Source organism: Achroia grisella, unplaced genomic scaffold (genome assembly GCF_030625045.1).
Source record: "Achroia grisella isolate CSIRO2021 unplaced genomic scaffold, CSIRO_AGI_Agris_v1 utg511, whole genome shotgun sequence".
Taxonomy (NCBI): Eukaryota; Metazoa; Arthropoda; class Insecta; order Lepidoptera; family Pyralidae; genus Achroia; species Achroia grisella.
The window spans coordinates 2,194,603-2,212,122 of NW_026712905.1; the positions used below are offsets into that span (position 1 = coordinate 2,194,603).

A 17,520-nucleotide genomic window follows, 5' to 3' on the forward strand; every position below is an offset into this window, starting at 1 on the left:
ACAATTTTAAACAAATTAATCGAGTGGTTTTATAAATATTTATTAAGTTTCAAGTATTGATTATGAAAACTCAACTCAATTACAACAACTTGTATATTTCAAGTATTTACATCAAATTTACTAAGATATGTCTTACAGATGTATAGTTTCGATAATATCAAATGGAACTGAATGACACATAATAACTAACAGTTCACTGATTTCAGAAACATGATATTTTACATAAACAAACATAACCTTAGTAACATAAATATTTACTATATTTTGCTTACACACCCTGACACACCCTGGGTGCCTAGGTGGGGTGAGAGGGGTGTGCATAAGATTTTTACCCGCTAAAAACAATTTAGTAAACCTTGTGATGTCATATTAGGTTTCTGGTGTGGAAGACTTTGTGGAAAGGCGTTTTCTCACTATTTACCACTTACTATCAGCCGGTGGTCTGTCTGTTTACAGTTATCGTCATCATCGTCGGAGTCCTTGGGTTGCGTAGGTTTGCAATTAGCGTAATAAATGTATCAAAATTCCTAAGGAAAAATAGGAAAATAGTTTTGAGAATTCCCACGAGAAAACATCGGATTTTACTCAGAAGTAATCGTCATACGAAAATGTAAAATTGCCTTAAGGTGATGCATCAGTTTATTTGACATTCCAAATACATAAAAAGACAGTAATTCAATTATTGCGTATATAGTTAACAAAAATAACAATTATCACTGCCTATCATATAGCTTGCCAACAGGTTGACTTCCAAACGGTAAATATAAAAATATTCCAAGTAACTCAGATTTAATATAGCGATAACTGAACAAATACGTCACTGGATGATTGCTTGTTGCTAGCAATTATTTTCCAACAGAACAGTTCAATGGAGGCACTCGCGTCAATGGTTTCTTATACGAATGTTAGTTCCGTCTATCGTGTTTTTACGTGGAAGACGCAGGAAGGATTTTTTTATATAATAATTATAATTTTTATTCATTTACGATTTACAATTTTACTATCGTTACAAAGATATATTTTTTCTACATAATTTTTTAATATATTATTAAAGAACATATCTAAAACATTTTGGACAGGGCTATCAAATTAACTCTCATTTAAATATATGTACATATATATTAAAGTATTAATAATATCTGTAAAAATAAATTTCCTAAACAAGAAGGCACATGTATATACGAAGTGACAAACAAACAACGATCTATGTAATTTCTTCAATATGTATTTAAGTTTATAAGTTATAGCATTAATTAGTAAATTATAATTTATGACATAAATTATATATATAATTCCATGTAATAAATTGTAATTCTCATTCCTGAAAGCTAAATTATCAAGTCTTCTTCCATATATTTCACTATCTTATAATATACATATGCCTTGCTAAGTAGGCTGCTTGGCGGCAAAAATAGGCGAGACAAAGTACATACAAACATTTTTTTTTATACTACGACGGTGGCAAATAAGCCTACAGTCCCTCTGATATAAACGGTTACCGTGGCCTATGAAGTCTTGAGAATCCAGGGATATCACGTGGACGTTGCCGACCCTAATGAAATCTTAATATAATCTTCTTGAAATACCCTATGCTGTAGTCTCTCGAGAAAAGCTCAGCAAGTAGTTCATTCCACGATCTAAGTGAACGCGGAAGGAAGCTTCTCAGAAACAGTATTGCCCGAGACCACTTAGGTTGCAGCGTTTGCGGATGAATTCCCTGTAGATGACGAGGTGTACGACGGTAAAAGGTAGACGTAGGTATCATATTGAACAATTCTTTAGAATACATTCCATTGTATATATAACATTATATGTATTAACAGAATATCGTTACTTTGGAATAATATATCGTTACTTTAAAAGATATAAATAATATATCTTTTAAACAGCGAATGAATTTCTCAAATCGAAGTAGTGGTTTCCCACTCAAAATTACTCAGAACGAAATCTGATCTCTCTTTGTAATATTAGTATAAACTACTTATAAATGATCATTAGTGTGACGGCCTCAGCGATTTATCTTGATTTACTTTTGATGGTCGCGAGGATGAGTATGATTGTTTGCATCGGTCTGGGTGTTTTCTATATATATATATATATTATATTCTATATGTATGTATTTACAAAAAAAAAAGTATCTATATACTTATATCAGTTGTCTAGTAATATAACATATATAACACAAGCTCTGCTTATCTTGGGACTAGATGGGGCTGTATGAATTGTCCAAGAATATTATTATTATTAAAATATTTGAAGTAATTGCGGTCATACGTTACACTTACATGTAATCACATTTACAACACATTCTAGAAACATAATCCTCATTATTTAAGTAGGTTAAATATAATTATTCCACTACATGTTTCGAAGGAACATAATTTATTATAAGGGTCATTTTATATAATAAATATGAAATGAATAGCCCTCGCTATACCTGGTGGGGTTCAAAGGGTAGGTCCATGCAAAAGTTGATTTATAACGGACCTAATATTAGCATCCATTAACCATTAGCCTGAACAATAAATTGAATTAGATCCCATCAAATGAGAATAATCAACTTACAGATTATATAAATATTATTATTCTAAATACCTATACTTAGTTCCATTGTAATATTTAATTGTAATAGTAATATTTATTTTATGATATGAACACGGATGCGATTCGTAATTCTATTAAGGTATATTTACTACAATTATACTTAATAAAGTTATGATAATATTAATGAAAAAGATTATATTATATTGTCCCTAAAATTAGTTTATTGAAAATTCATCGATTATTATATTTGTCGAATTATTTTTTAAATAAATATTTATATAAAATTTGTTAAACTTTAGCAATTATAATCGTTTTTATGTATTATATTATTTCAAGAATTCTTTGAAAAATTATATGTATAAAAGGAGAATCAGTTCAAATATGACGGCTGAAAATGATCAGTAGGAGAAGTGGACATACTCCGCCAAATAATTGGATATAGGCAAGGCAATGATGATTATTCATATTTTTGTAATAAATTCTAGATTATAGAACTTTTCTTATGATGATTCTAACTATAGCTATGTCTTTTGATGTTAATGAATTTAACTACATTAATATTAGCAAAACTTCTTACTTTCAAACTTTACAATGTTTTTCATAAAGTCTAAATTTCAATAACCAATCATAATGAATACTTCATAATAAAAGACGTGACGGGGTAATATTATTACGTCTTACCGGAAATTGCTTGAAGAAATTTTGGGTCGCAACCAAATGTATATAGTTAAATACTAAAAGATAGGTATTATTAAATTATTTATGTATACTAACTAAACGCAATGATATATTATGTAATATTATAATATTTTGCATATGGATAATGCAGTGTTGCTTCACTAGAGTAGTTTATCTTAGATTTATAATAAACTAGCTACTAGTCCCGGCTTCGCCTGTACGGTATAATATATGTACACCTGGTACATGTATTATACACCTTTCTCTTGAATCACTCTACCTATTAAAAAAAGCCGCTTCAAAATCCGTTGCCACGTTTTAAAGATTTAAGCATACATAGGGGCGGACAGACAGCGACAGCGACTTTGGTTTATTCTATGTAATGATATTTATCTATATTTATAATAGAAAAAAGTTAAATTATATTAAAATACTTGTAATTAAGATTCTAGAGTCGTTAAAGAAGTTCTGAAAGGAAATTAACTGGAGTTAATAAAAACGTAACTCGAGTAAAAGTAAAATAGTCTTGACAGCTCTGTACAATAAATCAGAATTTCAGTGACCGTGCTAAAAAGGCTAATTTCGGACAATAAGTTTATCTATCTATCTAATATAAGTATAGCTATCCTAATCCAGTTCCTGAAACACCTGAATCCTATGATTTCTTTCAATATTAATTAATTTCAGTGAGTATTGGCGGTCCTGCTGTACACAGATTCGCCATTCAATTGTCAGAGCAAATAAATGGAATAAGGAAGAAGCAGATGATAATGATGAATTGTCAGAGCAAACGTTTATCTAATCTGTGGTAATGTGTGGTCTGTCACACTAATATTACAAATGCGATAGTGTACCTGTTAGTATATTTGTTACAAACAGTAACAAACGGATAGTAATGAAATTTAACACTAGAGACCGATAACCCCATTGCATGTAATATGTTAGGTTGACCACGTGGTTCCGCCTGGAACCATTGTGATAAATTCATGAATTTACCACGATGGGCTATCTGACCTGATCTTATCCTCATCTTATCATCCTCCACTGGTGCCCCGCCAGCTTAAACAGTTAACGCAGGCGGCTGCACCATTTCATCATCATTCATAAGAGAAAAAAACACTAGGGCAGACAAGTATATTTATTCTTTTTTTTATTTTATTTAAAAATATATTATGAAAATGTAGTATATAGGATGTGAGCGAAGGACTGTATGTACATATATTAGGCTGGTAAAATCATAAGTTAAGCAGATAACAGAAGAATGTCAATTAACATTTTTCTATATCAACTAATAGACAATAAAAACACAAATCATTACCTAGTACAAAACAAAGTTGCTATCGCTGTCCGTCCGTACCTATGTATGCTTAAATGTTGAAAAGTAGGTTAAACGCATTGGATTTTGAAGCAGATTTTTTAAAAACATAGAGTGATTCAAGAAGAAGGTTTATATATATAATACATGTACACCCATGCGAAGCCAGGGTGAGTAGCTAGTAATATAAAAAGAGGTGTATCGTGCATAGCGTCCATCAATCAAATCTCTGTAATCGTGTAAAAAGATTGTCCATATAGATATCCTAAGATCCGCTTGGGTTTAGTGTGACAAGGATTCCTTTACAAATTTGGGTTGCATTAACAAAACGAAGGCTTAAAATCTAATTAAGGGTCCCGATTGCTCTTCGTCGGCACCCACACATTAATATATGTCACACGCTTGTTAATAGGGCTTGTTACACTATTTCACATAGATGATCATATGTGCTTAGTACTGTTACGCAATATTATGTTACTATATAATACACATATGTCTCATCCTTACTAATAATTATAAATGTGAAACTTACTCTGTCTGTCTGCCTATCGCGCTTACAAGTCAGAACTATTGAATCGGTTTAAATGAAATTTAGTTCGCAGATAGTTTAGAACCAGAAAAATTACATAGGCTATTTTTAATACGAAAAAATGTCATAAAGGGTTGAAAAGGGGAGATGAAAGGTTGTATGGAAGTATCGTCATTTTTAAAGCTAAAAACTTGAAAAGTATTTTGTAGGCTGTTGATTAAATAAAAATAAATATGACATTCAAAGTTTCTAAAAATTTTACCCTTAAGAAGCATTTTACATTTATTCTACGCAGACTATATTGCGGGCACAGCTAGTAATCTATATATGTATTAATACGTGAAATAAAAAAAATATGCGCCTTTATATGAAAATTTCGCAAACGGAGGAGTATGAAATTTGGAACACTTCTAGTTTATATAGATAAGGCGTGCAGAATGCTATTATTTCTTTAAACTATGTATAAAAAAATACATGAAATCACACACGTACGCATACATACGGTGTGTGTTGTGCTTTTATTTATTGCATGTGTAACTACCAGTGCGTGTCATTATAGAAGTATATACAATCTTTGACAATAGAACCCTTATAATATTCAAACTTATTAATATTAATAATTTTAGTTATTGTCGAATAGCGACCACTACGCGAGCTCTTGTATATATATTTATATATATATATAAATCTATAGATGTGTAAAGTTACATAAATTAAACCTCAGTACAACTTTTTATATTATGTATCATAGTTGGAATGGAAAAACAAGCTAACGGCGCATCTGACGCATTTATAGTCTACTATATACTGCACTACAGTCGTTGCATTCGTGACCCGTGATACCACTCAAATGTTTCCCTTGCACAGGTTAAGATTTCATGCCTCTTATCCTGCAGTTTCATGTGCTTCGATTGAAGGGTAAGGTATATGGTAGTCAAATTAGAAGTGTGTTGAGTTCAATTTTCAATATTTAGCCATGCGTATGGGCCGTAGCGTATGATATTTACCACGGATGTCACATGGGGCCGTCAGCAACGATTACCATTTACCATCAGGTGAGCCGACAGTTTATTGTTAATCCAATTAATTGGTTCAATAAATTCAATTAAATACATGTTCATTTTAATTGATTCTGATGTTATGAAAGATCGAATCTGTTCTAAGTCATGGTAATTATAATTAGTACTAAATATTTACTATTGAATCTGCATATTCTTAATATAATAATAAACATATAACGAAGATGATGAAAAAAATCTTATAGTAACAAAACAGTAACAGTTAGTACATAAAGTTAAGAAATCGTCATTAAAATTTACCATATTAATTAATATTTGAAAAGAATAAGGACATACACAATTGACTACCACTATCAATTACAGACGCTTTGATAAAGTGATAGAATCAAATTATAAAATAAATAAAACAAAAAAGTAAAATAATGCCATGAATTTTAATTTTAAGGTTCCTGGAAGAGCTTTTAATGAATGAAAGATTGTTTAAAATTCCGCGAGTGATAGACAAGGTCTAAAATAAATATAGAGGAAAAGACCTAAGTACCTAACCTATACTCCTAATGCAAATTAAATCTGTCCGCAAACTCTTCGAACAAAAACGTTGAAACTTTTTGAAGCGAATTCACAATAAGAAGCGAGTGGGTAGTTAGGTTAGAGTGTTTTGTATTGTTTATTTTTTCTTATACTATCTATCCAACTTCGCTTCGCATGCATATGCATATCTTATACCCTATTGAAGCCATTCTTGAAATGATAATGAAAACAGTATCTAAATTCTTTACATAGTGCATAAGACAATTAACACAGCGCCATCTAGTTCCACAGTAAGCAGAGCTTGTGTTATGGGCACAGACAACTGATATAAATACTTAGATATTTCTCTTTATAAATACATACATAATTACTTACTTACTTAAATATTTTATAACTATGCTCGATAATTTCCTGAACTTACAATGTACTGGTTTTTCGTAACAATAGTTTTATCTTCAGGATCAGTAAATTCAGTTAAAAATAACACATTCGTTTTCTGAGTAACCTTATAAAATAGGTTCTCAATCTTTACAAGGCCGAATCTAACCCTCCAAAACCAGTAAACATACATTTATATTCCAATGAAAATATTGTACGGACCCAGAATTGATTCGTTTACGACCTATCATTTTTCTATGCCACCTTTCTTCTATTTGTACAAAATCAAACCATTGTATTTATTCGTGCATGCAGTTTGGTAGGGTTAGAAATAAAAATTGGTTTAGTAAGAATTCTATAATATAGGATTAATAAATAAGAGAACAAAAACAATAATATCAAGAATAATTGATAGTAATTATTAAATATTTAATTTAATAATTACTATCAATATTTAATTTAATAATTACTATCAATTATTCCAATAAGTAGAAGTAAAAGACAATAAAAATATTATTTTTAAAACTTTCGTGTTTAATACACATTATTAACATTGTCCACCGGGTAAGACCCGGTGAACAACCAAGTCTTAACTCCAGTCAGCTTGTGACCACGGCTAATGCAAACCTAGTCGAAACGTCGTAAATCGTTTTTTACGTAAGATATATTCAAATACAGGAAAAATGTGACACAGACGAAGTTGCGTAGGTACTCGTATATAATATTTTGATGGGATGTGTGGTAGCACACACCGCTTTACATTCATTGGTCGCGGATTCGATTCCTCGCACGATGTAAACATTACTGATTGTTTGTATCAGTCTAGCTGCTTTTTGTGTATGTTTTTACAAAAAAATTATTTGAATATTATTATCAGTTGTAATGTCATGTCATTGTAACCATACCGGAAGCTTTGTTTAACTTGGGGTAGATAGTGTTGTGTGAGAATTATCCTGAGTTGTAATTATTTTGATATTACAACATATGCATTGAAAACCTTTTACGAAGTATTAGGCAATTTCGGCCTTTATTCGAGTATAATATTTAATGGAAATGTGCGGCAGACACGTAACACGATGCGTGCAGTAATGGGGTGCTTAGCACAGAACAGAGCACTCTCGTTTCATGAATCTGTGGCTTTGTTGGTCCACTGTAGTTTCCGTTATCACATTACCGGTGTCACTATATGCAGAGAAAAATATACTTCTCCAACATTATTTTTACGGCATTTTCTTACGCTATTTATTAAGAAATTACGTATATACTGCGATTTTGTCTGCGATATCGTGGTAGAAGGTGTCTAGTGATTAGGCATCAGAGTTAAGAGCGTTGGTTATTGTGAGTAATGTCATGGTGAATAAACATTATAATTGGAGTAAAATAAAGAGTAATTCTTTGTGGTAGTATTAAACTATCAAACATATAAAAGAAACCTAAAATGCTGTATAATATGTATAACAAACTGGCTGACCCGACCAACTTCGACTGCTCTCACAAGAAATAAATGTTCCTCGATTTTGTACCATTTTTTATTGAGTTTCCACTCCCATTGGTCGTAGCGTGATGTCAAATAGCCTTCATCGAAAAAGGGCAATCCTACATTATTTTTTAAATTCAAACCATTATTTTTTGAGATTAGTACGTTTAACCAAACAAATTCTTTAGCTTTAAAATATTAAATATAGATTAATTAAGATCGTCTTCTTACGTTTTTTTTATATAACTTTGTCCAAATAAATTTAGTTATGCTACGTGTATTATTCACTACACCATTAACAATTGACAGTTGACACTGACGACTTATACTCTTTCTAATAAATACGACCCAATATTCCTCTCCGATAATATAATACATTATCAGCGAATTGAATACAAAGAATATCTTTAAAACTTTAAAAATATATGTATATAGTTTATTAAGAGTTTGCAAATAAGTAATCAAATCTTTTGTTTTTATAATACTAATTCAATAATTAAAATACATTTATCGACAATATTGAGCACGTATGGCATTATCCCATACAACGTCATGGTATATACCATTGATATTTATATCGATTAAAAAACAAACAACGTACTTTGTTTACCATATATATAAAAATCATTTGTGTGTGGCACTTTTACTGGGTTTAAAGGATTTAGAATGACAGAAAGATTGATGTGGATATGGGTTCGAGTTTGCTTTTGTCAGCTATCCGTCTCTGACAACTGTTTACACTCTTCAAATTAAATATGAACATACAGGAATTATATTCAGAAATATATATATAATATTTTAGAAAAATGAACTGGTATTATATTGAGAAATATATAAATAAAATATATTTTGTATCTACCTTTTAATGAATTTTAAAATTTTGTAATTTTTTTTATTAAATACTTATTATTTAAAGCCTGTATTTGGGAGAAAACCTTGTGCAACGTTAAGACAAGGGATTTCATATTTTAAATATGTTAGACATATATAATACTTAAATGCCATGTAATATTTAAAGACTGAAAGTGATTAAAATAAATATACCAATTTAGTTTCTTCAGCTTCAGCTCAAATTGCTTGCCGAATTAGACGTGTAGTAGAAGGTATAGTGAAAAAATATATGATGTGAACAAGAGACCAAAAGGTCCTATGTGAACAAATAATTTTATGTTTGAGTTTTTGAATTTCTTTCTCTTTTATTCCGCCAAATGTATATACTTCTATCTTTTATATTAAGTAGACTAAACTAAACTATATATCTTCACAGCTTCTATCCCCGATGGGTTGTCAGAGGCTCATATAATATTTTAATGAAGGTGTCACATGTAAATATGAATGGTTAGAAGTGCAGAGGAAAGTTGAAAAAGAGATAGATGAAAGATGATATAGTAAGAAAATTAAATAACAAGATGACTGCAAACAGGGAAGAGTGGAAGAGAAAACATATAGTGCTGACCATAAATGGGATAAAGAAGAAGCAGACGATGATGGATTGTCAGAGGTTTATCAATTGTCGCCGTCGTGTTAAATGATACACTTGACATGTCCACCTTTCACTCCAAAAACCTATATAAATAAATAAGTAATAAATTATTGTTTACTACCTATAGTATAAGCTCTATTTACTTTGGGATTAGATAGCGTTTCGTGTTATTTTCGGGCCGGTGTGATATCTTATCTATGTTTGAGTCGAGGGTTATTAATTAATTTATTAGCCTACTACCACCGAGGCTCGATAGAGGGTTTTATTTACAGTTTTCCTTGTGTAATACTAAAAGGCTGACGAGAAACAATATTGGTTATACAACCAACAACTATACAATAATTGTCCAAGAGATTCGCGAAGGAATCATCACATCACAATAATCATCATTTCAGTCCGGAAAACGTCCACTGCTTACAAAGGCCTCCCCCAAATCATCGACCCACGACGATCGGTCCTGTTCAATAGATCTCTATAAATGCAATAAAATTTTATTGCAAATTTAAAAAATTTGTACTTTTATTTATAGTAATATTTATTAAATAGTAAAAAAACTGTTGCCTATGGATATGAAGTACACGCAGACATTTTAAATAATGACACTTTTTGGAATGGCAAACTAACTTACGGCCAGCCCAACTGACAGGTAATCGTCCTCCATATATTAGGCATTACCACAGATAACATAATATTACATACAGATACCCCATCCCATACAAGAAAATGGTTCCTTCCTAACTCGGGCTATTCTTCGGGCTATTTTATTTCGCCGACGTAGCCGCTAGATGTCTCTAGATCTGAAGCAGTTCGGATTACTAGTGGGTGCTTAGTAACAAAGCACGAAAATAGATGGCAGTCAATTCAGTCTACATGACATCTGTTAAAAAAAAGATAGGTATATAATAGATATGTAGGTAACTGTATCGTGTACCTCATTAGGGACGATTCAAGATTCAATGTAAATGTGTAGGTATAATATCGTTAGCCGACACCCTGCAGATATGGCTTATGTGCCAATGTATATATTATGTTATAGTTTATTCTACATTCCATGCCTATTTTTTTCTCTCGACGAAGATATGTTGTAACGCGTATTCTAATATACGTATAGCCCGATTTTGATACGTTTATACTCGTACGTATCAAAATCGGGCTATATGATTTTTTATTTCAATCGTTATGTGTAAGAGACATATTTATACAATGAATTTACTGGTATACCTATACCTCCTGTATTCTACGATGTACCCCTCTTTTCCCTAATGAGAATTTTTATATCTTATATATAAATTTCGTATCACAGTGTTAGTTGCCATATTTCTCCCACATTTTGATGAAATTTGATATGTATACTTGCTAGGTCTGAGGTAAGGTTGTTATCTATTTTTTATACCCCTAAGTCATAGGGGTGGACTACCCTGAATTTTTTTTTTGTATTATGGACATTTTTTTATTTATTTATAATGTTACATACACGCCTAAATTTTGGCCCGTCTTTTACCAACCCCTATTTTTAATGGCGATATTCTTACAAATATTATAAATGCTAAAGTAACTCTGTCTGTTTGTCTCGCTTTCACGCCAAAACTACTGAACTTATTTAATTGAAATTTGGTACACAGTTAATGTAGACTGTGAGAAAAGCTACTTTTTAATGCGAAAAAGGGTTGAAAGGGGAAATGAAAGGCTATATGAAAATATCGTCATTTTTAAAGTCAGATCTTGTAAGCTAAAGCTTTAATTTATAATCTTATAATTTAATTAAAAATATTTTTTAGGCTGCTGACTAAATATAAATAAATATGACATTCTAAGTATGTAAAATGTTATCCTTAAGAGGGTAAAATGAAATATAAGATGAAAGTTGACGATGATGAAAAAATTCGTCATTTTCAAAACTAGTACGATGAAACTTTTTTCTTTGGATTTTTCGAGTTACATTATTAAATATTTATTATTTATTTGATAAAGGTCACTATTCCACACGGACGAAGTCGCGGGTACAGCTAGTTAATTTATAAAGCAAAACAAGGTCACACACGGGTCAGTTAACTCTCTCTTATATCTATAATGAAATGAAATTCGGTTTCAAAAGAAGGAATATTAATTAAGCTAAATAGCTTAAAACTTCAATCCTAGATGAAGTGAACAGGGTCGATCTAGGTTTTTCATTACTATTATAGAAATGTGTAACGGGGGAACACGTTACTTAGTACGAAATTGTGTATATTACAATAAAACTTAACGAGAAAATATTATAATGATGTCACTGGAACACTCATTGCTTTACTACTATACCGTCCATTAGTCGCGAACTTTCCGGATGCGCGAGAGGCGCGCTCCTATTGGTCGGTCGGTGTGGTTACCGCACGACGCGCATGCGCTGTACGCTTATATATCACGGCGCGGGCGTAAGTACTTACTATGTAATTTGTATACATATGGGTGTCACAAATGTTTTTATTACAAGTAATATTACTCTATTATCTAAGCCAGTAATGTGTGCTTATTTTGAACTTGATAACATTCAGAATTACTTGTATACATAACTTTCGATATCTACAAAAATAATATCTTTGATGTATGAAAGAAATGTATGTACCTACATAAAAAGTTCATTTTTGAAATGTATGAAATGTATGAAAGAAATGTATGTACCTACATTAAAAGATAATTTTTGACCTGTATGAAATGTATGAAAGAAATGTATGTACCTACATTAAAAGATAATTTTTGACATGTATGAAATGTATGAAAGAAATGTATGTACCTACATTAAAATATAATTTTTGAAATGTATGAAAGTAATGTATGTACCTACATTAAAATATAATTTTTGACATGTATGAAATGTATGAAAGAAATGTATGTACCTACATAAAAAGTTCATTTTTGAAATGTATGAAATGTATGAAAGAAATGTATGTACCTACATTAAAAGATAATTTTTGACATGTATGCACCGTACAATAACAATACACGTTAAACATCATACCACAGAGTCATACGCAAGTTAAAAACAAACTGCTATGATATTAATGAGAAAGGAAAATCAACTTTATGGTATTCGAGTTAGGGTCGATTTCTCTCTTTTTTTTAAATACTATTTTAATCTTATCAGTTGCCAGTATTCGAAGACAGCTACGATTCATACTCGATATTTTAAAATTATTATGTATTCGATTTTTCAGTACAAATGTAAATAACCAACGACACTAATAATGTACTACTATATTCCGTTCTTTGAAACGGAACACTGCTATAATACAAAATAATGAAAATTTACTGTTCACAACGACTCATTAAAAGCATCATCGAATAATGCGCTGTAATAAAATCCTGTTATCGATTATTTAAATTATTAACCGGGTCTTAACACGAATAATTTTATGGCAAATAATATATATATATATATGTTAAGACCCGGTTAATAATTTAAATAATGTATATTAAACACGAAAGTTTAAAATTACCTGTTATCGATTATTCAAAAAAATCGATAATACATGTATTTATTTTTAATATGACAACACTTCATACATAAGTATTATTGGAAATAGTATTACTTGCTTGTTCGGCTATTTTTAATTTACTTAAACTTTTTTTATATGTTTAATTTACAATAATAATATATTAAGTGCTTATTATTGGAAAATATAAAAAAGACATTTAATTAGGCCGATACAAATGACAACAATGCCATCTATGAAAGCATTTTGAAAACATTGAGCCCCGTATTAGCACTGATTAAAGTGTAATTAAGTACTGGAAAATAACAAAATGAGTAAATATATGAAAATTACTTTTCTAAACGCATTATTTCATTTTAACATGTATATATAACTATTTAAAAATTGATTAAACATTTTTGAAAACACAGTTTTGTTTTTTATAACGTTTGCAAAACTATGAAGAATTCCATCGATACCAATCACGCCATCTATATGCAACTTTTAGCAATAATAATGGCTACTTCCTCATTGAGTGCCACTGGCATTACTCTTAAATCTAAACGAATTTCATCAAGAAATGAAACGAAAATCTGAAAATAAATTTACTACTTTTTATACTATTGAATATAGGACCCTTGATCTCTGTTTGAACATTTTAAAATGATAATAGATATAGTGAATAATTTTACACACTACAAAACTCCTTATTCAAGCATATATACATAACATTTAAATAAAAAAGCACTCACTGTGTGGTTAATTAATTTTTCCCGGAATGTCAATGACCATTTTAGATAACAAGAGGCAATCTCGAAATCCACATTGCTTACCGAGCCTAAGGATATTGTTGACTGAATTTTGCTTGTATATTTCGTCTTGTTTCGGATTATTGTTTTATTTTGTACTTACATTTGTCCTTACATTTGTCCTATTATACGTAAATCTTTGTTTGATAACTAGAGTGGGAGTAATATGAAATTTCGTAGGGCAAATATTCTAATATAGTAATAATATTTTTGTTTTCGTTTAAAATATAATAATTACATAAAAAAAACATCTAAAATTATAATAATCTACTACATACAAAAGAAAAAAGAAAAGGTGGAAAATGGAGCACAAAAAAAGACGATATACAGCACCTATATGGCGAATCCATTAGGTCTCATCTCTTTTCATATTTTTTTATTTAATTAAATTGTAAGTTGCAGACAAAGTTGCGCGGGTCAGCTAGTCATTGATAATTAAACGAAGTATTTTTTTTATTGTGTATAGAAAATTTTTTTTCATTTACACGTTCAAAGGTTTTATATAGTTTTTTAATCACAGAGCTTACACGGCGTAAGTGATCTGCACAGAGTACTTACTCAGTGTTGCCAACCGTATCGTATTACTTATTGGGCAAATATTTAGACAAAATGTAAATTATATCGACTCACCTAGTGCAAAATCACATGCAGGTCCAAAGAATACATGAGCACAATCGTTGTAAGCATCTATGGCCGATATGACTGCGTAAGCCGCATCGCAGTCTGTAACATCGTAGGTCGTCCATTCGAATATAAGGCCGGTGGGGAAGGCCTGTTGAACCGCTTCATGCTGCATTGCCAGTTCTATGACTGTCTCCACCTGTTTAATAAGAATAACCATAAGAATACTAGCGAATCTTAAAATACTAAACTACACGTGGTAATCGGTAATTAATAATTATACAACTGGCTTTATGTCTTTCTTTCCTTTTTTTCTACTAAAGATTAGTTTTATATTAAAAGAATTAAATTTTATTAAAAGGACTCTCATAAACAGATAATCTAGTTAGCTTATTTATTACTAGCTGTTACCCGCGACTTTCCTATCATTGAATTAAAATAAACTAACATTCTAAAATACCAGTAGTCTGAGTTACTACTTATAACATTGGCTATTTGTTAGCAATGGAACTTTCACCATTAAAATCAGTATCAGCCGTTTCAGAACTAGAAAAAAACAGAAAACATAATGTCTGTGGTAACGGGCGCCCGTTACCACTTACCATCAGGTAGGCCATCTGCCGATTTGCACTTCCAATTATACAAAAATAGTCACTGAAATGTGTCAATAAAAAAATAAGTACTTACAATAAGTAAATTCGCGACGTACTCCGTATTCTTCGGCAGCAGCAGCGCGGCTCTGACCTTGCATATGCCATCCTGGTCACACACATTCTCACACTCCCTAACTCTCTCTTCCCCTCTACAATTCTGACAGTGGCCAACACTTAGCACGCACAAGAACAACAGAAACAACCACATTTTATCGATATAACATTTCAATCATTGGGTCCCATCACTAGTTCACTAAGTACACTTTCAATTTTCACATGTAAATAATATTCGCCTCACTTCACTGTATTCCTGTAACAAAGAACAATTATAGTTAATTAATTATAAGCAATTATAGCACAAAATGTATAACGTAAAGTGGAAGAGAATTAGAAATACTGCCTGTTAGCTGATACCATATTACTTTGATAATTAGTGATTATTCCCATTGTTAGCCGTGTACCATGTCAGGTTGATGATCATTTCCAGACGGCATTCAAACTTACATACAAACATATATATAAACAACGATGATAAATAAATATAATGAAAAAATGTCCATTTATAGTATAACGAGATTATTTAGTCTCTTATTTAAATTCAAAGAGTGGACACGACATTATAATGTGACACCCGTGATACTACCGACGCATGCATTCCAGAGAACTAAGATGTCATGCTTTATACCCAGATACATTTTTTACGGAGCTATATAGAGTAACATAGAAACACCTTTCCGAAGTTGGGAAGGCTAGCTAATCTGTAGTTCTAGCAGTTTTTCGCAATTTCCACTTCGTTTCCTTTTTTTAATGTTACGCTAGAATCAATAGGAACATCATCGATGAAATATGTTATAAAAACGAACTTGAGCGGATTTGCATAAATATTTGTAGAATTAACATAGATGATAATTTCTTTTGCTAGGCTCAGTCCCATTTATTTGGGGTTGGCAGGTCTGGTCAATCTTCTGTCTGTACAGACTGTCCTAGGTCGTCTAGGGTGTTAATTCGGCGTTTTTTAGGTCCCTATTAATAACAGACATCCATTCCTGATGTGTCTTCTGAGCTGGTTACTACTACTACATTGTCACGAACTGTTCTTGTCATATGGTTTGATGGTTGCTGCATGACATCTTAGGCGGCTCTTCAAATCTTTCTCCAGTATAGGTATACCTTAAAACTGTCATGAATGTGGCTGTTTTTGATGTCCACCATTAAAAACACAGGCCCACCTAAGCATTCTTATTTCTGCGGCATTCAGTTTTTTTTCCTAGTGCTCATGGCTCGTCATGGCTAAGCGCACTGCCGCTTTATATACACTTACTCTTAGTGTGAATGGGTATTTTCTATCGCAGAGTACCCCAGAGAGCTACCTCCACATCATCCACCAGGTGTTTAACATAGATAATAACATTATATATAATTAATTTCTTTGGTCACAATACGATAGACGTTTGTCATTAGGTCACATGAGGCAATATGATAACGACCAGGTGATACAAAAACCTAGATTAGATATTTCACAAATTTATATAGTAGGTATCTAATATAATTATATAATTGTAAGTAATATTAGGTAAAATTTATTCTAGTACGGAACTATAAACATGATGTCATTGTAAAAATTTGTGATTAAATTTAATTCAATTTAGATTATATTATGATCGTAGATTAGATTTGATTTCAATAAATGACTAATCGTAATAGAGGGCATTGGCACTCGGTTATCTCTGTCTACCCCAAATGTTTATTTACCTACAAAAACCTAATAATCAAACCTCTCTTCTACGAGTCATACCACTTGCTAGAATAAAGGAAAATAAATTACTATATAAATATATAGCAGATTTTTCAGTATCCCATTATTTGGACGATCTGGGTGGTCTAGGAGTTAGCACACCGCCTTACTCCCGATGGTCGCTAGTTTGTGTCTTCTATGTATAACATAAAAAAAAATGTATTTAGTTGTACGACGTCATAGTACTGTTTATGTATAACAGCGACGTTTACAACTTACCATCAGGTGAATTACTAGAT

At 31.2% G+C, this 17,520-nt stretch overlaps 1 protein-coding gene across 1 annotated transcript in view; it reads right to left on the bottom strand.

The window, feature by feature from the left end:
- The window catches only part of LOC131846564 (uncharacterized), a 51,649-nt gene extending 35,955 nt beyond the window's left edge, over nt 1-15,694 (bottom strand). Inside the window, exons 1-2 of the mRNA XM_059195899.1 lie at nt 15,521-15,694; nt 14,843-15,032 (exon numbers count right to left, since the gene is read on the bottom strand). Coding sequence (XP_059051882.1) covers nt 14,843-15,032; nt 15,521-15,694 — 364 coding nt within the window. The remainder of the gene's footprint in view (nt 1-14,842; nt 15,033-15,520) is intronic.
- Nucleotides 15,695-17,520: the final 1,826 nt, after the last annotated feature.